The sequence below is a fragment of the Dendrobates tinctorius genome, unplaced genomic scaffold (assembly GCF_039654945.1).
Source record: "Dendrobates tinctorius isolate UK_male_01 unplaced genomic scaffold, ASM3965494v1 ptg000156l, whole genome shotgun sequence".
Classification (NCBI taxonomy): Eukaryota; Metazoa; Chordata; class Amphibia; order Anura; family Dendrobatidae; genus Dendrobates; species Dendrobates tinctorius.
Window position 1 is genome coordinate 343,754 of NW_027361823.1, and position 27,645 is coordinate 371,398.

The 27,645-nt window shown below is 45.2% G+C and overlaps 1 protein-coding gene across 1 annotated transcript in view; it reads right to left on the reverse strand.

Moving 5' to 3' along the window:
• The window catches only part of PLCE1 (phospholipase C epsilon 1), a 579,770-nt gene that overhangs the window by 249,770 nt on the left and 302,355 nt on the right, over positions 1-27,645 (reverse strand). Inside the window, exon 3 of the mRNA XM_073548121.1 lies at positions 22,853-23,099. Within this exon, the coding sequence (XP_073404222.1) occupies positions 22,853-23,099 (247 nt within the window). The remainder of the gene's footprint in view (positions 1-22,852; positions 23,100-27,645) is intronic.

Consider the following 27,645-nt stretch of genomic DNA (forward strand, 5'->3'; position numbering starts at 1 on the left):
TTGCTTGCCATGAACAAAGGAAGAGAGAGAGGCAGCGAAGACGGCGGCGTATGTGGATACATCCGATTGTTGAACTCCGGGAGAGCCGTGGGGCATACCACACCCTCTACAGCGAGCTACGTGCAAACCCGGAGAAATTTACTGATTATATCCGGATGTCCCACGAAAGTTTCATGGATTTGCTTGCTCGTGTCCAACAATCCATCCGGAGACAGGACACACAGCTCCGTCGTGCGATTCCTCCTGAGGAACGGCTACTGGTGACATTACGGTATGTTTTAAAAACAAAGGGGTGTGGTCTGATGTTTTTTTTTGTAAATTTAGTATTCAAAACCTTGGGTAATTAGTTTTCGTGAATGTACTAATATTTTTTTTTATAGTTTTTAAAAATAATATACATAAATATTAATTTTACTTCTTTGTCTGTTCACAAATTCCTGGCGACTGGAGAAACCCTATCCTCACTACACTTCCAGTACCGTATTGGAATCTCTACCTTGTCTGGAATTGTTGCTGACACCTGCCGGGCTCTCTGGAATGTTCTTTGCCCAGAATTTATGCCCCTGCCCACCGCTGAAAAGTGGATGGAAATTGCTGACAAATTCTGGACAGTATGCAATTTTCCCAACTGTTTGGGAGCTGTTGATGGGAAACACATACGTATCATCAAACCCCAAAGAACGGGATCTGAGTACTATAATTACAAAAAGTACTTTTCAATAGTACTCATTGCAATTGCGGATGCCGGATGTATGTTTGTAGCAGTGGACATTGGAGCATTTGGCCGTGGTAATGACTCGCAGGCTTTTAAAAACTCAGACATGGGCCGGAGGTTGTATGGCAACCAATTTAATTTCCCTATGCCACGGCTTCTTCCTCACACCGAAGCTCCGCCACTGCCCTTTGTAATGGTTGGCGATGAGGCTTTTCAAATGTGCGGAAACTTACTGAAACCCTACTCCAGCCGGGACTTGGACCACACCAAAAAAATTTTTAATTACAGGCTGACCAGGGCCAGAAGAACTGTCGAGTGTGCTTTTGGGATTCTTGTTTCCAGATGGCGAATTCTGGGCACGGCCATTAATCTTAAACTTGAAACAGTCGATGAGGTGGTGAAGGCCTGTGTGGTTCTACATAACTTTGTGATGGCTAAAGAGCACCCGACCTTTGAACTTGACGATGATGCTCCTAACCCATTGCCTGAATTCACTCAGCACACTCTCAGGTCATCCGTTGAAGTTGGCCAAATGAGGGACAAATTTGCGGCCTACTTTATTTCTGATGTAGGACGGGTGCACTGGCAAGATGAAATGGTGTAATGTTGTTGTTTATGGTAATAAAAATCCTTATTTGATACCATTACTGAGTGCACTATATTTTTTAAACTCCAATTAATTAAAAAACTTCCCATGTATAACTGAATTTTGTTATGTTCACACACCTGGGCAGGTAAATACACATACGAGTTAAAATGCAGCATTGCTAGTCTGCGTGAAATATATTGGAATGAGCAAAGCTGCAGGCCATGAATCAGGAAACCATTTTTTTTCAAGAGAAAATTGTGCAACTAGTTTAAAACAAAGTATGTGATTTTCTCAAAACACAACCCTCAAAACCCAACCCCAATGAAAGTCCATGGGGAATACAAGTCAGCATTGAGTGGATGAATGTAATCTGCTCATGTAATCTGCTCCATTACAAGTTATTACACTAGGCCTTGGAATGACTATACTAGGCCGTGGTATGAGTATAGTAGGCCTTGGGGCTAGTAGTATAGTAATATGTGAAATACCACGGCCTAGTATAGTCATAACAAGGCCTACTCGATTTTGGCCAACTAGTATCTTGTTTCACAAAAAACAAACGGGTGAAACTTGACAAGTTTCAACAGTTTGAAAATAGATTCTAGTTGGTAAAACTAGAGTTATTACACTAGGCCTTGGAATGACTATACTAGGCCGTGGTATTTCAAATATGAGTATAGTAGGCCTTGGGGCTAGTAGTATAGTAATATGTGAAATACCACGGCCTAGTATAGTCATACCAAGGCCTACTGTAATAACTCGATTTTTAACAACTAGCATCTTGTTTCACAAAAAACAAACTGGTGAAACTAGAAAGAAACTTATTTTTTAGACAAGTTTCAACAGTTTGTTTTTCATGAAACCAGATTCTATTTGGTAAAACTAGAGTTATTACACTAGGCCTTGGAATGACTATACTAGGCCGTGGTATTTCAAATATGAGTATAGTAGGCCTTGGGGCTAGTAGTATAGTAATATGTGAAATACCACGGCCTAGTATAGTCATACCAAGGCCTACTGTAATAACTCGATTTTTAACAACTAGCATCTTGTTTCACAAAAAACAAACTGGTGAAACTAGAAAGAAACTTATTTTTTAGACAAGTTTCAACAGTTTGTTTTTCATGAAACCAGATTCTATTTGGTAAAACTAGAGTTATTACACTAGGCCTTGGAATGACTATACTAGTCCATGTTATTTCACATATGACTATACTAGCCCTTGGGTTGGTTTTTAACATGTATTTACCCATCAGTGTGTGTGAGCGGCGCAAACAACATTAATGAAACTTATTAACGGTGAACCACAAATGTAAATTTATTTTTTATCACAAAAAAAAACCTAAAAATTATTTTTTACGGCGTTTGGGGGCAGATGGTTTCAATTTGGGGGTGTGCAGGGAATATGCAACACTTGCAGTTGAAGACGGTGTTTGAGGGGAAGGGGCAACAAAACTTGTGGGGGAAGGTAGTCCAGTTAAGGGAATTAAACTTGGAACACTTGTAGGAGAGGAAATCTGTTCAGGTACATTAGTTGTAATGGCATGTCGCCGTAGGCTTGTGTGCCTGGACCGACTTTGGCCCAATGCCCGCCTTGATTGATTTCGCCTTGAAGTAGGGGCAAATATGGAATGTAGGTCCCCCATCTGCTGGTATGGCAGCTGCTGCTGAGGTGGCGGCTGCTGCTGCAGAGGTGGCGGCTGCTGCTGAGGTGGCGGCTGCTGCTGAGGTGGCTGCTGCTGCTGAGGTGGTTGCTGCTGCTGCTGAGGTGGCGGCTGCTGCTGAGGTGGCGGCTGCTGCTGAGGTGGCGGCTGCTGCTGAGGTGGCTGCTGCTGCTGAGGTGGCTGCTGCTGCTGAGGTGGCTGCTGCTGCTCTTCGTTGTCAGTGCTCGTCCTTGCAGGAGGACTGGTGGCGGCAGTGATGGCCCAGGTTTGCAGAGTGGTGGTGGCAGGGCTACTACATGTTGTTGTAGCGGCAGGGCTGTTCCATGTTTGCCTAGTGGTGGCTGAGCTCCACGCATGCATGGGATTGGCGGTGGTGCTCCAGACAGGAGCAGCGCTTGCCATGGTGGTGTCGGTGAAGTGACCAGCTGCACTCAGACTTGTGGTGGTGTAACGGTGGGTGTCCTGGCTTTGAATAGAGGTGTCCGTGCAGTGGTATGCAGCACAAGTCGGTAGTGAGGTGAAGCGAGTCAATGGTGGCACAGGTGGAAAGGACACCACTGACTGCTGACCGTACCGATTATGCTGCATAGCCTGCAAGAAAGCATTGTTGCAGGCCTGCAGCACATTCAGCTGTTGATCAGGACTAAGGTGTTCCGCCATGCCCTTTTCAATCTTACTAAAAAAATGGTGTGCTGGTCTGTTGAGGTCGGCCTCCAGACGGTCAAGGCGCTGTTCTACAGAATTGAAGCGGTGTTCAAAGTGGTTAAAACCACGTTCCATGAGTGCAAAACCGCTTTCAACTCTGTCGGACAGTGACTTGAGGCTGGAATTAAATGTCTCGCTCAAATGCATAAACTCGGGCAAGACATTCCTGTCCAAGGCCCTCTGCCGCTGGCGGGTAGTGCCCGCATAACCAGTGGCAGAGACCTGGGACAGGGGAACACCTGATGGCCCAGCTTCCTGGTCACCAGCTGTGTGTGTGGTTGACCTGCAAGGTGCTTCCTGGCTGTCGGATGGCTGGGACGGGTCAGAGGACGTCCGAGGAAGGACCGCTCCAGGGCCAGGTTGCAGGGTGCTGCTCCAGGTGCTGTGGAAGAAAGGAAAATCATTACTACCATGCCTTTACAAGAAGCATCAGCTGTGGATTAGAAAAACACAGAATAATAAAAATAAAAACCCAAAATGTATAATACTTACGATCTTGTGGCAAGGACCGGTCTTAGGAACTGCAACGCGTGATAGTGACGGTATCTAGTTCTGGTCCTTGACGCAGATCCACTGCGAACCTGGCCCTCAGCACGAACATCACTGTTGAAGCGGTCCTTGATCGAACGCCAACGTGTTCGGACTTTGTCCACTGTTGATAAAAAAAAACAGTGCCGTCAAGGACAACAGTCACTGCGGCACAATGTAGCAATACAATACTCAAAGCAGTCACTGTAGACCCCGATGACACTGTTGGGTTTCCTGCTAGAATACGCCTAGCACGAAACCCAACAGTGCCGTCAAGGACAACAGTCACTGCGGCACAATACAGAGCAATACAATACTCAAAGCAGTCACTGTAGACCCCGATGACACTGTTGGGTTTCCTGCTAGAATACGCCTAGCACGAAACCCAACAGTGCCGTCAAGGACAACAGTCACTGCGGCACAATACAGAGCAATACAATACTCAAAGCAGTCACTGTAGACCCCGATGACACTGTTGGGTTTCCTGCTAGAATACGCCTAGCACGAAACCCAACAGTGCCGTCAAGGACAACAGTCACTGCGGCACAATACAGAGCAATACAATACTCAAAGCAGTCACTGTAGACCCCGATGACACTGTTGGGTTTCCTGCTAGAATACGCCTAGCACGAAACCCAACAGTGCCGTCAAGGACAACAGTCACTGCGGCACAATACAGAGCAATACAATACTCAAAGCAGTCACTGTAGACCCCGATGACACTGTTGGGTTTCCTGCTAGAATACGCCTAGCACGAAACCCAACAGTGCCGTCAAGGACAACAGTCACTGCGGCACAATACAGAGCAATACAATACTCAAAGCAGTCACTGTAGACCCCGATGACACTGTTGGGTTTCCTGCTAGAATACGCCTAGCACGAAACCCAACAGTGCCGTCAAGGACAACAGTCACTGCGGCACAATACAGAGCAATACAATACTCAAAGCAGTCACTGTAGACCCCGATGACACTGTTGGGTTTCCTGCTAGAATACGCCTAGCACGAAACCCAACAGTGCCGTCAAGGACAACAGTCACTGCGGCACAATGTAGCAATACAATACTCAAAGCAGTCACTGTAGACCCCGATGACACTGTTGGGTTTCCTGCTAGAATACGCCTAGCACGAAACCCAACAGTGCCGTCAAGGACAACAGTCACTGCGGCACAATACAGAGCAGGGAAATACTCACTAAACGCCTTTTTGGAGGATGCTGTGGCGCTGTCCCAGCCATCCATCAACGCTGCGGCCACCTCATTCCATAGCCGCCGGGTCACCACATTGTCCTTGTACAGCCGGTCACGGCTGTCCCACAACGGCGAACGCTCCTGGACCAGGCTGATGAGCTGCTCATTATCCAGGTAGACGTCTTCATCCCGTTGTGGAACCTAGACAAAACACATTCATTAGAATAATCAAATTTAAATTGAATAAAAAGTTACAAAAAAAGAAACAAAAAAAAGAGTAAAAATAGAAGATAAAAAATAAAGAACATTACAAATCATTTGATACTTACATTCCGTATCACCACCGGGACTTGGCTTCGCTGCTCCTGCTCTTCGCCCTCACTAGTGCCGTCCGCAGATGATGATGACGATGTCTTAAGAAAGTTGAAAAAAACGTAAGAGATTTGGAGAAGCAGCAGATATACTTACCAGATGCACGAAAATAATCACCTCACGGTCTGCTTGCGCCAATTCCTGCCGCGATGGGGAATACTCGGATTCTGAAGACATACTGCATGTAAAAATAATAAAAATCATTAGTACATACATAATTTAAAAGGACAGGCATATAATGTAATATACTCACATTCTTCGCTGATATAATGGGTTCTTGGTTGACTGTCTGCTCTTCAATCTGTCAGTGTAGTAGTGGCAGAGTTTTGGCAGGCACCTCCTTTATATAGACTTTTTTTTTTTGACTTTAGAAGATTCTAACTAGGATAAAAAGTGGACACCACCCAAAAAACGCAGCGCTAAAAAATCGCATACCTGCGCATGCCAGTGCGCACGTATGCGCATCCATAGGCTATAATGGCCATTTTTAGCGCAAAACGTGCGCATACGTGCGCATGCGCTTTTTTCCAGGGCCAAAAAATGCAACATGCAGCGTCTGGAAAATACCAACGCACACCCCAAAAAAACGCAGCGCATGAAAATCGCATACATGCGCTTACAAGCGCGCATGTATGCGCACCCATGTTAAATATAGGGGAAAAATCGCATGCGCACGTATGCGTTTTTTTCCAGCGCTAAAAAACGCAAATGTGAAACCAGCCTTAGGCTGCCTTTTAAGGCTACCTGCTAGCTGCATTGCTGTGTGCACACTGCTGTTCAAACTGCTTTTTTCAAAGCACCCCAACTTTTATTATTTTGTTCTGGTGAGTTACTGAGCGTTCATCCTTTCACACACCATATAGCGGTGTACGCTCCTCACACACTACCGTGTACCGACTGGTATCACGAACAAATAGAAGCTATCTGGGTGTGACTACGGAAAAACAAGCTGATGAGATTTTCCATTTTTCCAGACCTACACCTTTTAGAGCTGTCCGCTTTTCAAACAGTTTCATATATCTGCTGTTTGATTACGGTCAAAACTAGACAGAGACAGCGTGTGTCAGTCCGTATAAAAATAGACGGAGATTGACAATTTTCCATACACACACCGTATAGCAGTGTACACTCCTCACACACTACCGTGTACCGGCTGGTAGCACGGATAATTAGAAGCTGCAGTATCTGGGTTTGACTCTGGAAAAACAAGCTGAGGAGATTTTCTATTTTTCCAGACCTACACCTTAGAGTGCTCTCCGCTTTTCAAACAGTTTCGTATATCTGCTGTTTGATGACGGTCAAAACTAGACAGAGACAGCGTGTCAGTCCGTATACAAATAGACGGAGATTGACAATTTTCCATACACACACCGTATAGAGCTGTCCTATTCTCAAACAGTATTGTATATGTGCCGTTCGCATTACAGTCACATCTAAACAGAGTCAGTGTGTGTTTGTGTGACACTCCGTAAATACATATATACGGACATTGTTAGTTACACAAAAACCGTATACAGCTGTACACTTCTGATACAGTTCCGTATATCTGCTTGTTGGATTACGGTCAAATACATACTGTGAGAGCGTCTGTGACTAACAAAATATATACGTAGATTTAATTTTTTTAATACACCTTACACTGGTGGACGCTCCTCATACAGTACCATCTCTCTGCTGGTATTTTTGGTACATTTTCCCAAACATGAGGAAGTATGGTGGAAGAGGCCGTGGACATGGGCAGGGGGGGGCGCAGCTGGTACTGATGGTGGTGGTGCATCGGCTGGTTCTGGCAAAAGCACAATAGCAGCTAAGGCAGGAGGTGTTGAGCCTGCATCATCGTCTGGCCCAAGAAGGCCTGTAAGGTTACCTTTTCTTGGAGTAGGAAAACACCTTTTAAAGCCGGAGCATCAGGAACAGGTTTTGGCGTACATTGCCGAAACAGCCACCAGCTCTATTGCCTCCTCTTCTGAACGTTCAAAACCTGCAAGCACGGAGTCATCAGTGCAAGGTTCTGGTCAGGAAATACACCTTTCCTTGTGTCCTTCACACCCACTAAAAGTTAAGGATGCGGCAGCCCACACTTCAGATTACTCTATGGAGCTCTTTTCACATACCATGCCTGGGTAATCCAGTCAAATCCAGAATTCCCCAGTCCAAGATGAATCTGACATGGAGTGCACTGATGCACAGCCACTGCTAGATGATTCTGCTGGTACATTGACCCAGAGCACTACATTGCCCTCACAGTCTATTGAGCCAGAATCTGACCCTGATGAAACTCAGGTGCCCCTTCCCGCATACTATACCACCTTACACAGTGACACAGAGGAAGGTAAAGAGGAAGGTGCAGATGACTTTGAAGAGGAGGTGATGGATGACCCAGTTCTTGACCCGGATAGGCATCCATTGGGGAGGAGGGTGGCGCTGGCAATAGTTCAGATAAGGAGAAGGATCCGCAGCAGGCATTGACATCGCAGCAGCGGTTATCAGGCAGCCCTGTAGCTGTCCAAAAACGTGGACCAAAAACTAAAAGAGTTGCAGGACAGCTTGGCCAGACGGTCTACTTAGCACAGCGTACAAGGCCAGAAAATGTATACCATAGTAGGAAGAGTGCAGTGTGGCACTTCTTTGTCAAAAATCCTACTGATGAGGCAAAGGTTACCTGTAAGAAGTGCGGAAGGACCTTTAGCCGAGGTAAACAACTCAGAAATTTGAATACCAGTTGCATGCTTAGACATTTAATCAACATGCACTTGAAGGGTGGACGGACTACAAAACCTCAGGTAGCACATGTGCACCTGCTCCGACTGAAGGTAGCCAGCAACGCTCCATCGCTTCCCGCACTGTAAGACCACCACCACCGTTAAGCACACCACCAGCACTAATTGTGGAGGTGTTGTCGCAAGGCCAAAGCACTCAGGGAATCACAATGGTTTTGCAACACAAATCTGAATCTAGGCCATCACAACCAATACCATCACCAACCCCCTCTCACTCTGTCCGGTCCACCGCTACTTCCCCCATATGCAGCTCTCCAGTCCAGCTCACCCTACCAGACACTCAGAGTAGGACAAGAAAGTACTCATCCTCTCATCCGCGTACACTGTGTTTGAACGCCTACATTGCCAAACTAATCTCATTAGAGATGATGCCCTACCGTTTGGTTGAAAGCGAAGCTTTCCGTGACCTCATGGCCTACGCTGTCCCACGCTATGACCTACCCAGTCGGCACTTCTTTTCTCGAAAAGCTATCCCTGCCCTCCACCGGCATGTGAAAGACCGCATTGTCCATGCACTAAAACAGTGAGTGGAAAGGTGCACATCACAACAGATGCATGGACCAGTAGGCATGGCCAGGGCCGTTACGTGTCCATCACTGCGCACTGGGTTAATGTGGTGGATGCAGGCTCCACAGGGGACAGCGGCGGTGGAACAGTGCTGCCTAGCCAACGGTATAGGAAACAGTTGACTGTAGGCTTTTGACCCTCCTCCTCCATCAGTGAAAGCTCGTCCACAGAGCGCAGTCGCACGAGCACTCCATCCGCAGCTGGCAGTGTTGCACACGAGGTGTCCCACTATCAAACAGCTAGTGGTAAGCGTCAGTAGGCTGTATTAAAGATGATGTCTTTGGGAGACAACAGGCACACCGCGGAGGTACTGGCCGACTACTTGCAGCGACAAACTGACTCATGGCTGGGCAGTCTACATCTTGAGGCAGGCAAGGTAGTCAGTGATAACGGCCGTAATTTTGTGGCAGACATAGCCCGTGCAAAACTCACACACATACCTTGCCTGGCTCACACTTTGAACCTGGTGGTGCAGTGCTTCCTTAATAATTATCCAGAGTTAACATCCCTGCTACATAAGGTGCGAAGACAGTGCTCGCACATCCATCGCTCAAACGTCCACTCCACTTGTATGCAGAAGCTGCAGCGATTGCTCCACCTCCCCAAGCACCGCCTTATCATGGACGTTGCAACAAGGAGGAACTCCACCCTGCACATGGTTGAGAGGCTGTGCGAACAGAGGCAGGGTGTAATGCATTTGTGGGAGGATACACGGGCAAGCAGTTTGAGGGAAGACATGGAATTGTCGGGTGTGCAGTGGTCAAAGCTGAAAGACCTCTGTAAAGTCCTTCAGTGTTTTGAGGAATGCACACGGCTGGTAAGCACAGACGACGCCATCATAAGCATGAGCATCCCACTTATGCGTCTGCTCATGCAAAGTTTGACGCACATTAAGGATCAGGCGTCTGCAGCGGAGGAGGAGGGAGCCTTGATGACAGTCAGCCATTGTCTGGTCAGGGAACTGTCCTGGATGAGGTGGAGGAAGAGGAAGAGGAGGAGGAGGAGGAAGAGGAGGAAGAGGAGGATGAGGGGGATGATTATTTTGGGCAGGAGGATGCTTCTCAGGGGGCAGGAGAAAATATTGGAGCTCCAAGGTCAAGTACAGTGTTTGTGCGTGACTGTAGGGATGTGGATTTGCCAGAAAGTGCTCCTCCACCCAGCAGTGGCAGTGCAGCATTGATACCTGGAACATTTTCCCACATGTGCGATTATGCCTTGCGGATCCTAAAAAGGGACCCCCGCATTGCCAAAATGATGAGGGATGACGACTACTGGCTGGCCAGCATCCTCGATCCATGCTACAAAGGCAAGTTACACAACATCATGCCACAGGAGAACCTAGAGATAATATTGGCTAACAAACAAGCAACTCTGGTAAACCGTTTGTTTGAGGCTTTCCCAGCACACAGCAGCGGTGCTGGTTCTCCCACGAGCCGTAGTGGGCACAATGGAAGAGGTGTTCGTGGTGCACACAGCCGAAGTGGCGTTGGAGACCAGGGTTTAATGACCATGTTCTGGAATGATTTCTCAAGTACCGCTCACGCGACTGCTAATACTGCATCGATTAAAAGTGACAGTGACAGCAGTTGTCAACTATGGTTACAAACTACTTCTCCCATATCGATGTTCTCCCTCACAGGTCATTCCCCTTTGACTATTGGGCCTCTAAACTGGACGCCTGGCCTGAATTGGCACAATATGCCTTACAGGAGCTCGCTTGCCCTGCTGCTAGTGTGTTATCTGAAAGAGTCTTCAGTGCTGCTGGATCAATCCTGACAGAAAAAAGGACCCATCTGTTGACCCAAAATGTTGATGATCTAACCTTCATTAAAATGAACCATGCATGGGTTTCAAAGGATTTTGTCCCACCTTCCCCTGATGACACATAGGTTGCCAGAAAACTGCCTCGCTTTTGTCCTCCTCTTCCTCGGACTTGCCCAATTCCACCCTTTGCAGCAGTTGAATGTCCAGCCAACGCATGAACATATGCCATTTTTTAAACCTCCCTAAGTGGGCTGCCCACCCACCCCCAAATGGCTGGGGTCAACACCTGGCGCACCCGGACAAGTGCCGTTGCTCTGAACAGGTGGGTGGGCCCACTGATGGATGAAGGGAATGGCACAGGGCCCCTCATAGTACAATACAGTGTCTCTGACGGTGGGGGGCCCACTCGCCGTCAGACACACTAGCGTACTATGAGGGGCCCTGTGCCAGTACCGTTGACCACGAGTGTGCCCCCCCTGCTTGGTCATGGCCACAGCACTTGCAAGTTGCAATACTTACTTCTCCCTGCTCCACCGCTGTGCAGTCTGGGCAATTAAATCCTTCACAGGGACGGCCACTAGAAATTGTGTATTGATCGATGATGGTCAAGATGTAGCTATGGCCTGTCTTGCTGGCCTCTACCTTCAGATGATCAATGGCTACCATTTGTAATGGACGTCAACTTACAAGCGGATGCAGTGATGCTTTATGATCAGCTTTCACAGTTGTGATAGTCACAAACGTGTGACATTCCTGCCACCATTTTTCAATGTCTCCTCTCATGCTAATCCAATAGAATCGCCTACGGCCTGTGACTTCTGTCTTTTGCACTCCAAAATGACCAGACACAACATGATAGGCAGTGAGGACCATGTCTACATCTCTCCCTGTGATCACAATTTGATGGAGACGAGTAACGGTGATGTGATCCACGCTACTGCGATAAAGCAATCCTTTCTTCACAAAGAACCATTTTCGCTGTCTCCACAGACACAGTAATTGAGGGTCTGCATCGCCTCTGCAACATCTACTGGGAGGTTTTCCCACGATGAGTAATTCCCAAATTTCTGCTAACTCTCAACTTTCCGTCTGTACTTGTATCCATGTAGTTTCCAGTAGCGGAGAGTCTGGACTGGCTTACTGAGATTGAAATATATACGAAGATTTAAAAGTACCACAACACTGTATACTGTTGTACGCTTCGAATACCTTTCCCTTTTTCTACTTTTCAAATTCTGGTGTAATACATAGTGAGCCTGTGAGTGTCTGTGTCTGACTCCGGAAGTATCGATGGAAATTTACAATTACCCCTAGACTGGATACACCTGGTATGTGCTGATACAGTACCGTTGTTCAAAATTTTTTATTATGGTATCATCCTGGAAGGCCTGGAAGGCTCCCTTTTCTGGGAGTAGGTTGACTGCTTTTAAAGCCAGAGCATCAGGAACTGTTTTTGGCTTACATTGCTGAAACAGCCTCCAGCTCTATCGCCTGCTCTTCTAAAGTTTAAAAAAATGCAAGCACTGAGTCGTAAGTGCAGGCTTCTGGTCAGGAGCAACCCCTTTCCTTGTGTCCTTCACCCACCCCAAAAGTGAAGGATGCGGCAGCACACACTTCAAATTACGCCATGGAGCTCTTTTCACATACCATGCCTGGGTTAATTAAAAATGGGGCCCATCATATACTGGAGCATTCCAAATGGGGGACATCAGACACAGGAGCAGCATTTACGGGGCACATTATACACTGGAGCATTAGAAATGGGGCCCATTATATATGGAGCATTATTAGGGCCCATCATACACTGGAACATCATCCATGAGGCCCATCATATACTGGAGCATTCCAAATGGGGGACATCAGACACTGGAGCAGCATTTACGGGGCCCACTATACACTGGAGCATTTGAAATGGAGCCCATTATATATGGAGCATTATTAGGGCCCATCATACACTGGAGCATCATCCATAGGGACCATCATATACTGTAGCATTATGTGGAGATCATCATATACTGTATGGAACATTATATATGACCAATTATTCTGTATGGAGAAATATATGGGGCTCATTATTCTGTATGGCGCACTAGGTGGTGGCCATAATACTGTATGGAGTAATATACTGTCCGTTTTTTGAGCTATTGTAGAATTTAAAATAGATATCAGTAATGTCATGTAAGCAGTGAAGTATTTTTCATTGTACTATACCTATATTTATGTGCCGTATCGGAGCATCATGAGTCGTGGTATGTGTTAAAGGGGCGCACTGACACTCTTTGGCCCAGGGCACACGAAAACCTGGCGCCAGCCCTACCCCCCCACAACTTTAGCCAAATAACCTCCAGTTTTCAATGCGTAACTATTATTATAAAGTAAATTAAGGTTGCCAAGCTTAAGTAATAAGAATTGATGTCGTTGGCATTGAAATGGGCACTGTGGGTATGTTTACTGTCCTCCACTCCCTGCCGACTTTGCTACCCCATTGATTTGCATTGGGTTTCGTTTTTCAGTTAGACCCCGACTTTTCCCTATAGTCGGACGATTTCGTTCGACCCGACTTTCGCGAAAGTCGGGTTTCATGAAACCCAACTCGACCCTAAAAAAGGCAAAGTCTCTCATATCTAGTTGTGAGGATATATCCCAAAGTGTTTAATTTGTGCTTTTATCATTTTGCATGCCTATGGTAAAAATAATAGAAGCAGCCGGTGACCCTCCCCCAAGACCATTACTGCGTCTCTGCTGCTCCTCTGTTTACAGGCATGAGCGGGGCCGTCACATCAACAGCACTGCAGCAAATCTTTTGTCACAGCTACTCGTGCTGCCACATCAGTAGGGCCACAGAGTTCCAGCTCTTCTTGTGACTGTAGTCAATGATTGAATGCAGTTGGAAGACGTGGCAGCATGCATGTGTTATCACTGACCTATGTACAGATCTGCGTTGTTTCTGAAAACCCCATAGATATATTGGACAGGTGAGCGGGGGAATGAACAACAATGCTGCACCATTAAGTCTCTGACCACTGAATGGAGCCGCATGGTCGTGCCCGGACCATGCAGATCATTTCAGTTACGTAGCAGAGATAGCCGAGGGCTGTACTCGTGTGTCTCTGTCAGTCCCATAGACATGTGGGACTATTATTATATGTTCAATCTCCAACAGCACAGAAAGGAGTAATGGGGGCTTAGTAGGGGTCCTAGAAGTGCTCCCTTTCCCCTGCAATCAGACATTTATAACCTGCTCTGTAGATATGTTATAAAGGGCATTTGTGAGAATCCTGACCTATGCCGCATGAACCATATGGATATATAATCGGTGGTGTATATACCTTTTAGGATGACCTGATATTTGCCTACTATGTCTAGTACAAAACACTGACACACTATGAGAAAATGAGACTGGGACAGCTCCTTAGTGATTTTCTGAGAATTTGTGCTGTATAGGTCGCATTAAATAGAAGATTGCCCCAAGGTCAATGGGTTCAACCAGCTTGGTTTCCCATTGAGAGGGATTGGAGGGGCAGGCCAGTTTTGCATGCATTTACACAGAGACAAGTAAATGTATTTGTAGGGGGTGGACTGACCTATGGACCTGTCTGATAAAGAGGGAAAATGTAAAAGGTGATGTGTACAATGCTTTATTCTGACTTGAATATATATGTGTGGGACAACAGCTAGTACCGGGTTTAGGCCAAAAGATAGGGACATAGAGTAGTGAGAAAAGGACTCAACAGCAAGCTTTAGGGTAGGGAAACTGCAGAGTCATGGTGGGCAGAGTGACGGGACTGGGAAGGGGATTTCCAGGATGAGAAGATAAAAGGAAGGAGAGTCCCAGGGGCAGGGCAGACACCCAGGAGGCGACAACAGGGAGAAGAGTTCAGGAGAGGACGGAGGAAGGAAGCGCTCAGGAAAAGAGAGAGGAGAGAGATGGAGACTTGGAGGGGGGTGGCCCTGAGAGGACAGCTGCAGGTCAGGAAGGCACTGACTAGAGGAGGCGTGAGGTACCGGATGGCTGGACATTGAAGGAGCAGTAAGTGTCTTAGCGGGCAGACTCAGTCGGAGGAAGTGCTGTGGCCGTGGGCCTAATGGCAGCCACAGTGAAGGAACCTAGGGGTCTTCGCCGAACGGGAGTAGGAGGAGGTAACAGGTACCCGGGCCTAGGAGCAGAAGCTGTTGTGTTTGCTGTGGATGTCAGGAGGATATCCAATAAAGTTGGACCTGACTGAACGGATTTCTGCATCTGCCTCCAGTCTGTGCCGCAGTCGAAAGGGACCACCCCCAGTCGGCACACATGCTATAGATTCATCAAGCAGCTTATGCTAGCTTCTGTGTAAAAGTGCTTAAAAGGTTTCAAAAGTTTTGCGCAACTTAAATAAAAATGTGCAACTTTTGGCACTTCTATACCAGCCCCAGACTATTTTTCAAAAAATAAGCAGAGCTTTCTTGGCTGCCAGGGGGCATAGCCAAGGGTGTCTGACAAATTCATCATAATTTAGGTCAAGTAAGTGGAGTAAATTATGACAAATGTATTCTAGCCTTGGACTGGAGTACATTTCTTGCAATAGTGCACGGCAACTAAAAGATGCCCCAAATTCATTAGCGGCATATGACATCTTACTCAAAAGCACCCTTCATCAAGACTGCCATACAAAATGCCAGTTTTGATGAATCGGGGTCAATGTCTTTCTATGAGCAATATAAATTGGAATCTGGAATATTGGCTCCATGATATGCAACCAATATTGTTGACAAAGTACAAGCTGAAGGCAGGATGCTGGGGTTAGAACATAAAATTTACAATCTAACAAGCTCCACAAATTGCAGACGTCAGGTAGTAAATATTTTTAGGCATTTGCAGTTGGTGCTTAAAATGTAACGTTTATTTTCCTGTCATGTCTATGAAGACAGCTAAAAAAAAAAGGATTTGGCTTTTTGAATAGTCTAATCCATAGCTACTAAAAATGTGTTGTAGGCAACACTACTAAACCCGCATCCCCCAGCAATTCAGAAGACAAGGCTGTATCCTGCCTCTAGTTCCTTAATTTGGCATTCTCTGCTTTAGTAACCACTATTTATAAACTTATTATAATATGAGACCGAGTTTGGAGCACAAAAAATATGACTAACCATTCCAAATGCATGATAGTGCAGATTGTGAGCCCCAATGGGGACAGTGATGCTGCTGCCTGTAAAGTGCTGTGGAATATGATGGGGCTATATAAGTGGGTAAAATAAATAAATCTTGGCTTTGTTATATAGGCACAAAACAAATCAAGTAGCACACTGCAAACATCTTTTGATATTTGTTATATAGGCACAACTACTGGTTTGGCGCAGGTATCATCGGGTTGGCAGAAAAGAAGTTAGGCTAGTTTCACACTAGCTTTAGGAGGCGCAGTGCAGGGCCGCTGCTAAGCTCTGCCCCGGCCGCGCCTCCTCCGGTCAGCTTCTCCTCTGGGTGCATGACGCTGCATGCGACCAGAGGAACCTATATTTAGCGTTGGATACACTGGCCGTGCGCTGGTATGGTTTTGCTGGCTCCTGCGCCTTTTTTGCGCTGCGCCGACGTGCGCCAAATGCACCATGTTGCATTTTTGTGCGCTCGGCGCAGCGCAAAAAGGGCGTATACACCGGCAAAACCATACCAACGCACGGCCAGCGTACCCAACGCTAAACTCTTCTGGGTGCAAGACGTTGCATGCGACCAGCAGAACCTATATTTAGCGTTGGGTACACTGGCCATGCGCTGGTATGGTTTTGCCGGCTCATGCGCCCTTTTTGCGCTGCGCCGACGTGGGCCAAATGCACCATGTTGCATTTTTGTGTGCTCAGCGCAGCACAAAATGGGCGTATACACCGGCAAAACCATACTAGCGCACGGCCAGCATACCAACGCTAAATATGGGGTACGCTGGTCGCATGCAGTGTCATGCGCCCAGAGGAGGAACTGACTGGAGGAGGCGCGGCCAGGGGCGGAGCTTAGCGGCGGCCCTGCGCCTCCTAACGCTAGTGTGAAACTAGCCTTATTCTGACAGCGGCAAAAACTGTAAGAAACAAAAACCAGTAGTCATTGCTTCAATCCTTTGCTGATCCAGCACAGATGCCCTGGCAGTCCATGTCTGTCTTTGATTACAGCAGGTGCGGACATATCATTGATGTCAAATGTGCAGCCGCACAGGGGGCAAAGAGGTACGGGGGCCCATTTTTACCTCCAAAGCAGGTGGAATTGTGTGTTATGATGAGCTATTGGACTGCAAAGGGCCCATATATTGTTCTTGCGCAGGGGCCCAATTCTGTCTGTGTCTGCCAGTGGATTACAGGATACCATCATGAGACTGCTGAAGTCAGTGACCTTAGCGGGCATGTACCCGACTTACAGGCATTACTACTCGGTACTCCACTGAATGTCACACGATTGGTGGGGGTCTCAGTACCTGAGACTAGAGTTGAGCAACTTTGGTCGGATCGGGTTTCGTGAAACCAGACAAACAAAATTTGAGTCGGATAAAACTGGTCTGACTAGGGCAAAAAAAGTCGGAGTTTCGTCCGAAACCCGACCCCAATGTAAGTCAATGGGGAATAAAAGTAGGCATTGAGTGGATGAATGTCAGGCGGTGTAAGAACAGGTAAGGAAAGGTTAGTACAAAGTTGTTGTTTTTCTATTTTAGTGATTTCCTTGGTGCGCAAAAAATACAGCAAATGCCATTTTGCTGGATTCATAAGAATAGAGTCTAGAAAAATTCGAATTTTGGCAAATTCAAATTTTTGGGTAAATTTTTTAATGAGTTCAATTTGCTCATCTCAACCATTTTTTGTTAATATTGTCTTTACATTTAATTAACTATATCCATTTAGATCGCTGTGATAGTATAGCATAGCCACATTTTTGTTATCAATTACTTGGTTGTATTCAAAGATAATATATGTTTAGAACACAAAAATGAATGCATAAAACAAAAAAGTATACCACAGATGACAGTCGTATATTCACTTAAAATTGCAAATGTGCATTACAGTAGTAGTTACGTTCTTACTTGCTATTTTTTTTTTAATTGTTTTCATTAATGCTTTAATAAGAGGTTCAAAAGTAAATGACTATTTCTTATGAAGTCTAAAGCTTTGTAGAAACATATAAGGAATTCTGGAGCAGGAAAGACTGAAGTGCATTCTTTTATGAATGGGATGCCTGGAAGTTATTTGGCCGGTTGGAAAGATCTCGCTGTAAACAAACACTGACTGCTGCAATGATCGGGAGGCTCTTTCCCAACTGAAATATTTAATTGGATTTCCTTTTTAATGGTTTTGTTAACATTGCTCTCTCTTTACTTAGAGGATGAAATGTGACATCATAAAATTTCACAAAAGATTACCGGAAATTTTCATTTTAAATTGTACGGTGCAATCGACAATTTAGCAATAATGTTGTATTGAATCACACTGTGAAATGTAATAATAATAATCTTTATTTTTGTATAGCGTTAACATATTCCGCAGCGCTTTACAGTTTGCACACATTATCATCACTGTCCCCGATGGGGCTCACAATCTAAATTCCCTATCAGTATGTCTTTGGAACGTGGGAGGAAACCGGAGTACCAGGAGGAAACCCACACAAACACGAGGAGAACATACAGACTCCTTGCAGATGTTGTCCTTGGTGGGATTCAAACCCAGTGCTATCCACTGAGCCACCGTGCTGCCCTATATTATAAGTTAATAAAAAAAAAGAAAGAAAAAAATCACCTATTTTTTACATTCTATGAATATGTACTGAACAGTACATGGAAAAAACTCTTGGTTATATGACTATGTATCGCATATTTCATGGAAAGTTTTCTGGGTTTTCCAGAGAAGCAAGAGAATAAATGGGGATAAAACCCCAATCTGTATCACAATGTTTTGCCAAGCCTCCCTGTCCATTCATAGATTACATAACTTGTTCCTGTACATTGCCCTGCTGCCTGACTCATTTCTCTTAGGCTACTTTCAGACATCAGTTTTTTAGCATCAGGCGCGACACGGCGAAAAATGTAAAAGCCGGATCCGGCGCCGGTTGCCACAAGATCCGGCTTTTATCCCATAGACTAGCATTATCGCCGCATTGCGCCTGATGGCCATGCGGCGTGTCCGGCTTTTGGATACGGCAAAAAATGCCTGTCTGGCGTCTGCAAAAGACGCTCCCTGCAACGTTTTTTTGCAGCGCCGGAACGGCTTTTTACAGAGCGCATGCCCGGACACTATGAATGTTAACCCCACAAGTGCCCGGCAAGAGAGAGATCTCTCTCTCTCACCCGGACACTTGTGAGAGATCTCTCTCGCCGGGCACTTGTGGGTTAACACTCACAGTGTCCAGGCGAGAGAGCGAGATCTCTCTCTCTGTCGCCCTGACACTGAGTGTCAACCCCACATGTGTCTCTCTCTCTCTAGCCGCCACCCCTTCCCCTCTCCCTTCCCCTCCCCTATTACCCTTCGGCGGCTGTCTCGTCCCTGATGTATCTTCCTCCTGCGGCTCCTTTAAATCCTGTCCGAGCCGTATCAGACGCCGCATACACATCCGGTGTCACCGCTGCAGGCCGGATCCGGTGGCTCGGCTTTTCGCCGCACGCCGCCGGACCCCACACACCGGATGTCTGAAAGTAGCCTTACCAATACATAGTGTCATCTTCTTAGACTAGAATAGAAGGAAACTTAGACTAGCCGGTCTAACATGGAGAGGCAGGTCTACTGCAAAGGCCTGTTTCACACATCCGTTATTTGCCATCAGTCAAAATCCGCCAATTTAAAAAAAAAACGGATCCGCCAAAAAAAGGGGCGGATCAGTTTTTTCTCCATAGACTTACATTATTGGCGGATCTTGACTGACAGTCGTCCGTCCTACCCGTTTATGGATCCGCCAAGATTTTAGCGGCTCCCGGGTGGATGAAACGGACCCAACAACGTTTTTTCTCTCTGATGGACGGTCAGTTTGAACCGCGCATGCCCGGAATCATAGCCCCGGGAAGCATTTTAACCCATTACTGCTGTCCCGGGAGCCACTAAAATCTCTCTCTCTCACCATCGCTCCCGCCGTCTCCTCACCCGATCTCCGACCATCGCTCCCGCCGTCTCCTCACCCGAGCTCCGACCATCTCTCCCGCCGTCTCCTCACCCGATCTCCGACCATAGCTCCCGCCGTCTCCTCACCCGATCTCCGACCATAGCTCCCGCCGTCTTCTCACCCGATCTCCGACCATCACTCCCGCCGTCTCCTCACCCGATCTCCGACCATTGCTCCCGCCATCTCCTCACCCGATCTCCGACCATCGCTCCCGCCGCCTCCTCACCCGAGCTCCGACCATCGCTCCCGCCGTCTCCTCACCCGAGCTCCGACCATTGCTCCCGTCGTCTCCTCACCCGAGCTTCAACCTCCCGTGACATCGCGAGCTCCCCCCGGTACATGTCTTCCCGCGACCCCGCTCTCTTCTTGCGGTCCACCCGGCACTTGTCTTCCCCCAGCACCTCGGCTGTCCTTTTTTTTTTTTATAAGCGCGGTTCCTTTAACATTCCTAGATCAGCGGATCCCGTCATATCAACGGTCCGGTGGCACCCGTTGGTGTCTTAACGGACACGGATCTGTTCTCCGCCTTTTTGGCGGCTGACAACTGACAGGAAAAACGTATGTGTGAAACAGGCCAAAGCAGACAGATAGCACACACACTTATATTTTTGTTATTTTTTAATTTCTAACTTTGCTTCTGCCATCACAGGCATAGGTACAAAAAAAAACATGCAGACTTTTTGTTGCCACTTGCCTTATGCACATTTTATAATTAAATACAAGTTCTTTACCACTCAGGGACCACAAATATGACTTAAAACTGACCTGCGATATAAGAAACTAGCATCCCCTGATGGGTGAGAATCCAGCAGCTATCAGCGGTACACTATAGCTGACAACTTGCGGCATGAGCCACGATCAGTGTTGGCCCCGATCAAGACCCCTTAAATACTGCTGTTAATAGTAACTACAGCGTCTAGATCAGCGGTCACCAACCTGTAGCTCGGGAGCCACATGTCCCATGAATTGTGGCTCGCGACTGTCTGCCAGCTTGGTGCATTAGCTCCAGGCCTAGCAAACAGGTATGAAGAGTACATCTCAAAATGGTGAATTTTGTGAGTAGCCCTGCACAGAAGAGCAGATCAGTATGCACATTTACTGGTCTTAGGGGATTAGAGATGTTTTAGGTACGGTATGCTGGAGGATGGTACTACCTGCTAGAGGAGGTGCTCAAAGCTGGATGTGACAGTGTGTTGGGAGTCCTTGATGGGAGAATACTGAATGGGGGTATTCGTGGGAACCCCTGGTTCTCAGTGTACTGCTTTGGAGTTATTTCTGTGGAAAAGCTTTGGTTATCATTATACCTGTAATGGGGGCTTTGGTTGACACTACTTTAAAGGAGGTGGGAGCTGCATGTGGCTCGCGCCCCTCTCTCAGTGCTGAATGTGGCTCACGACCCTCTCTCTAAGCTGAATGTGGCTCTCAAGGTAAGAAAGGTTGGGGACCACTGGTCTAGATGGTTAACAGAGTGTGGGGGCCTCCCTATTTAACCCCATTGGCACCCTGAGATTTAGATTGTGTAGCCCTGATATTTGTGATCGAAATTCATGGTCAAATAACGGCCTTGGAGTCTGCCGGGTATAGCGGCCTGTTCAGTAGTTAAAAATATTCTTGAGGTAAAAATACATTTTCTCATTCCTGTCATGTCAATTTACATTAATTCCTGAAAAGCACCTGAAGGTTTAATAAACTACCTGAAAGCAATTTTGAATATATTGAGGGGTGCCGTTTTTAAAATGGTATCACTTTTGGGGGTTTCCAATATATAGGACCCCCTAAGTCACTTCAAAACTGAATTGGTCTCTAAAAAAAAGTTTTGCAAATTTCCTTGAAAAAAATTAAAAATTACTGCTACATTATTAAACCTTCTAAAACGTTAACAAAATAACGCAACATTTCACAAATGGAGTTGATTTAAAGCGGACATGAGCAAAATGTTACTTATTAAAGTTTTTCTGTGGTATGACTATCTGGATTAGGACAGAGTCTGACTTGCGAGAAACTCGCACGTCAATACCTGGCACTTGGGAATGGAGCATTCAGCTGCATAGAAATACATGCAGCTGAATGCTCCGATCAGAGTGCCGGTGGCAATGCCGGGAATTGACGTGCGAGACTCGTGCAAGTTTCTCACAAGTGTGACACCGGCCTTACAGGGATAATCATTCAAAGTTTGAAAATTGCAATTTTCTTTAAATTTGTCAAATTTCTGATATTTTTTATATATAAATTCTAAACATGTCAACCTAAATGTACCATTACCATAAAGTATAATGTGTCACACAAAAAAAATCTCAAAATCAGTGGGATATGTTGAAGTATTCCAGAGTTATTACTACATTAAGTGACACGTCAGATTTAAAAAATTTGGCCTGGTCATTAGGGGTTAAATGTGAATAAATCCCATAACACATTGGTGACTATAGTGAACTGACAAATATATAATTAAAGAAGCATTCATCGTATATTACAACACTGTGTGCTTACAATTGCTCATTTTGACTTTCTACCCAGCTAATCCTTCCATTTTCCATTAGGTCTATGACATCACTTGATTAATAATTGACTATCTGAATTCTTCTAAGCTCTATGTTGAAGCAGGAGGTCAATTTTGTCTGCTTGACTGGGGAGTCACTACAAAAGTCCCTGGCGGGGAAGCAGCTGGGTCAGAAGGTGAAGAGGGGAAGGATAAATGCAGGGACAAGAGACTTCCTGTTTCTACATAGAGCAGAGAAAAGGGAACTATTATCTGGGAACAAAGACAAAATGATCAATTGCAGCTACACATATACTGCTATATAATATGATGACTGCAATATATTAGGAGGATAAAAACTTTGATGGGAGTGACTTAAGAGTTTTACCAGCTACAGCAATCTTACCTTTCAGCATTGTTCTCCCTGTTGACCCAACAAACAAAGGTCCATTTCTGGTCCCCAATAATGCTGTAGCCTCCAGCAAGGCACCACTTATGTACTGAGAAATGGTAGTCCTTTGCAAAGTTGCATGAAATCCAGCATGTTGTTCATACCGATCAATAATCGTGTTACGTAAAGGGCTTAACGGTTTTTCAAGCAGGCATTCAGACAAAACCAGGTCGTCTTCTTCCCCATGACCTTTACTGCAAACCTGGAAGTAAAGAGAGCAGTAAATCCTCAGCACACAACATTGTGGGTTATAGATAATGCAGTGACAAAAATGTATAATTGGTGGAGAAAGGTTGAACTTGATGGACCGAGGTCTTTTTCAACCCATGTAACTGAAAGAGCACAGCATATGAAAGCATTTATATTTAAAGAAACCTCAATCTGGATTTTATAAGTATATATAGAGATAAGCTTAAACAAGAGTAAAGTAAAAAAAATAATAATTCACAAGATCAGGAGTTAAGAATGTAGAAAAAAAGCCAGTTTATAGAAGCAGTAAAAAGAGTTAGAGTATGTGCACACGTTGCGGATTTTGATGCGGATCCGCAGCGTTTTTTGATGCGCGGATTTGCATCAAATCCGCAGTGTAGTGCACAGCCAATGTTAGTCTATAGTAAACTAAGAACTGCTGCGCACATGCTGCGGAAAAATCCGTGCAGATTTGCAGCGCTTTCTTTACCGCAGCATGTCAATTCTTTTTGCGGATCCACAGCAGCAGTTTCCAGTCTGGCACATAAATCTCTCAATATCGCTCTCTCTCTCTCTTCACAAATCCAATACCGCTTAACAAATCCACACACCAAAAACGCATAACAATCCACAGGAAATCCGCATCAATTCCGCATGAAATCCGCAAGCTTTTTCCCCTGCGTTTTCGGTCAAGAGATGTGGATTTTGTGCAAAAAATTCTGCAACGTGTGCACATACCCTTAGTGCTTCCAAGTGGTCAAGATAACAGCAACGTATTGAGATGCCCACCACATCCGATGCGCGTTTCACATACTGTGCTTTGTCAGGGGATGTCACAATACCGTGTTAGACTTTAATTGTGTTATTAATCAAACAGGTGTTGTCACCAAGTCTTGTAAGAGGCAACAAATAATGACTTCATTGAGACCATGTGATAACATTTTGACTCATAATATGAGAACGTTAAGAAGTACACTTTAATAATGGAGTGTTGCTTTCTTTTGTGGTGTACAGTTGAAGTGATACGTTTACATACACTTATGTCTCCGTTCCACAGATTACAGGTCAACAAACTATAATTTTAGCAAGTTGTTTCAGATAACTATGTAGTACATGACACAATTTTCCAACACACTTTTACAAACAGATTTTTTAATTCACCATTAGAGATGGGCAGACCCCTGGATGTTCAGGTCTAGCGGGTTCGGCCAAACAGTTAAAAAACGGTTCGGGTTTGTGTACCAGGACAGTACCCGGACCCTGACACCATTCACTAGAATGGGGGGCCCAAACATCCGCTGTTTGCCACACTGTCATGTGCATGACAGTGCAGAAAAACAGTAATTCTGATCACCGGTAAGATCATTACGACCGGTCAGACAGCCCGCAGCTGTTATCAAAGCTATAACATTTACTTCCGGTCACTGGAGTCAGCTAATAACAGTGAGAGCAGGTGGTGGCTGATGGGAGTGTTCATCAGCTGGTGCCTGTGCGCTAAATAAATTTTTTGAAAAAACGGTGTGGATTCCCCTGTATTTTTGATAACCAGCCAGGCAAAACTGACAGCTGCAGTGTTAGCAAGGCTGGTTATCAATAGAGGGGTCCCCACATTGTTTTTTAAATTATTTAAATAATTTTAAAAAATGGCGTATGATCCCCATTTTTGATAAACAGCCTTGCTAAAGAAGACAGCTGGGGGCTGGTATTCCCAGGCTGGTAAGGGGCGATGGATATTGCCCCCCGCAGCCTAAAAATAGCAGCCCGCAGCTGCCCAGAAAAGAGGCATCTATTAGATGCACCAATTCTGGTGCTTTGCCAGGCTCTTCCCACTTGCCCTGTAGCGGTGTGGCAAGTGGGGTTCATATTTGTGGGGTTGATGGCACTTTTGTATTGTCCGGTGACATCAAGCTCACTGCTTAGTAATGGAGAGGTGTCTATAAGCCACCCATCATTACTTATCCTATAGCTGTATGGTAAATAAAGACACAGCCAGAATAAAGTCCTTTATTAGAAATAAAATAAATCCCACTTTTACGGTTTTATTTAAAAATAACAAACCATTGTACTCACCTCATTCCCATTCCACTGAATACCTTGACTCCTGTAATTAAACTAAGATAAACATCAGCAATATTCTTCACCTGTCCGTAGTTCTCTATGTCTGGGGATAAATAGTTTTCAACCTGGACGGTGTGCTGTGAGCTCATACTCAGTGAGCAGCGGTGACATCATCAAGGTTACCATGGGTCACTGAGGCTACGTTCCCAGCTGGACAATTGAACTGCGGTGACCTCCCTCCGGTGAGATCACTGCTAGCACAGTGAGAAAAAGTCTCATGGTGCAGAGGCAAGGTCACCGCAGTTCAAATTCACCGCAGTGACATTCTCCCGGTGAATTTACCTCTGAACCGTGGAGCACAACTCTAACAACTTATTGTGAGAAGGCTGCCCAAAACACTTCATCCAAGTTAGGCAATTTAAAAGCTACCAAATACTAACAAAGTGAATGTAAATTTATGAGTCTCTGGGAATGTGATGATAGAACTTAAAATCAGAATTGAAATCACTGTTTCTAGTAATAGTCTGACATTTTACTTTCTTGAAATATATCAGTGATCCTAACTGATCTAAGAGAGGGAATGTGTACTACAATTTTAGGTCATGAATTTTGAAAACACTATGTTGTAATTAAAGTGTTGGCACCTGTCCAGCTGTCATTTTTTCTATTTTATTTTAGACTTTTATTTCATTTTAAGCACAAATCTTTACTTCAAACTGTTTTACAATGTAGAAAATATTTATTACTTCCTTGTAAATTCCTCAAAGGAACCGTGAAGTTGGGTCAGTCTGACCAGTGTGGCCATAAAGTTTGCTCAATCTGCGCATTCAAATTTATGTTTTAGTCCATACAGTATAGCATAAAGCACCAACCAGTTGCTACATGCAACCCCTATATCATGGATTCTGATCTGCATAGTTGTACAATATTACTTTTCTGCGTTTCTTAAAGGGGTAGTTTAGGATAAGAAAAGCAAGACTGCTTTGCTCCCCTCTGACACACCTGTGCACAGGAAGTGTTATATTACAACCCTTAAAGGGAACCTGTCACCAGGTTTTTGCTACCTAATCTGAGAGCAGCATAATGTAGGGGCAGATACCCTGATTCCAGCGGCGTGTTACTTTCTGGGCAGCTTAGTGTAGGTTTGTTTAAATCACTGTTTTATCAGCAGAAGATTATCACTAGAAGGCTACATGGCATGCTGCCAGGTAGTCAATCCACACCCACACCAGTGATTGGAATCTTTCTGCTTATGCACAGTATATACAGAAATCTGCCAATCAATGGTGTGGGCAGGAATATACAGAGCTCAGCATTGAGACAACTGGGAAATTGTCAGCAGAATAAACCATTTTTAATCAAAACTGCTGCAAGCAGCCCAGTATGTGATACATCGCTGGAATCATGGTCTCTTCCCCTGCATCAATGTTGATTTCAGCTGAGGTAGCAAAAACCAAGTGATTCCCTTTAATGGAGCTGAGCTGCAGTGCTAGAAACAGCCCATGCGCAGGAGTGGTGCTGTTTCTGTAATAAAACAGCCATGTCACTTTAATATTGTATGAGCCTTTTACTTGCACGGAACATCCCTTTGTAAACCTGGCCTTATCTAAAACATAATAACCCCAACTGATTAAAATGATCATATTTTGGTAATCTTTATTACTTAAAATGTGAACAAGCGGGAAAAGGCTATGGGCTTTTGAGCCTTAGTTATCCTCATGTATTAACAGATCTGAGCCTTGAATAACACTTTGGGACATAGAGGAATTAAGAGCTCAATGGACCATTGAAAATGTTCAGTAATAAAATTATGCTTTGAGATATTATTGCTCCCACTAAGCATGCATTCATCAGTTTTTATATTATATACACACTTGCTTAATCTTAAATTAATTTACTTATTTAAAAATTCTAAAATTCATCATTATACGTAAGGACATACTATAAAAAGTAATACTCCATGGGGTATCCTGACTGCTGTGTTCTTAAAGCACTTAAAGGGAATCTGTCAGCAGGTTTTTGTTACCTCATCTGAGAGCAGCATAATGTAGGCAAAGAGAAGATGAATCCAACGATGTATCACTTAGATTATGGAGTTCTGCCGTTCTGACAGAGTTTTTAGCTTTAGAGTGAAGCAGAGCTGAGAAAAGTTGTGCCCACCCACAACAGGCTCTCCATGTACAAAGTGTATAGACAGTGTGCTGCTTATCACAGGAGTGGGCGTTGCCAGACTATTCGGCAATGTTAATCTCTTAGTGATAAATCCTTCACAGTTATTAAACTACAGCACTCACTTTGACAAGTGACGCATCCCTGAATTCTGTGTTTGAGACTCGATCTCCTGCTGTCTTCAGATTACATAGTGAAAACCTGCTGACAGATTCCCTTTAAACCGTGAAAGAGTCTTTTGGTCACAGTGCAGCACACATTATGTGAAATTTTTGCTTTATCATTTTACATTTATAAAATGCACGATAATACTATTTCTGGTCTTGCATCCT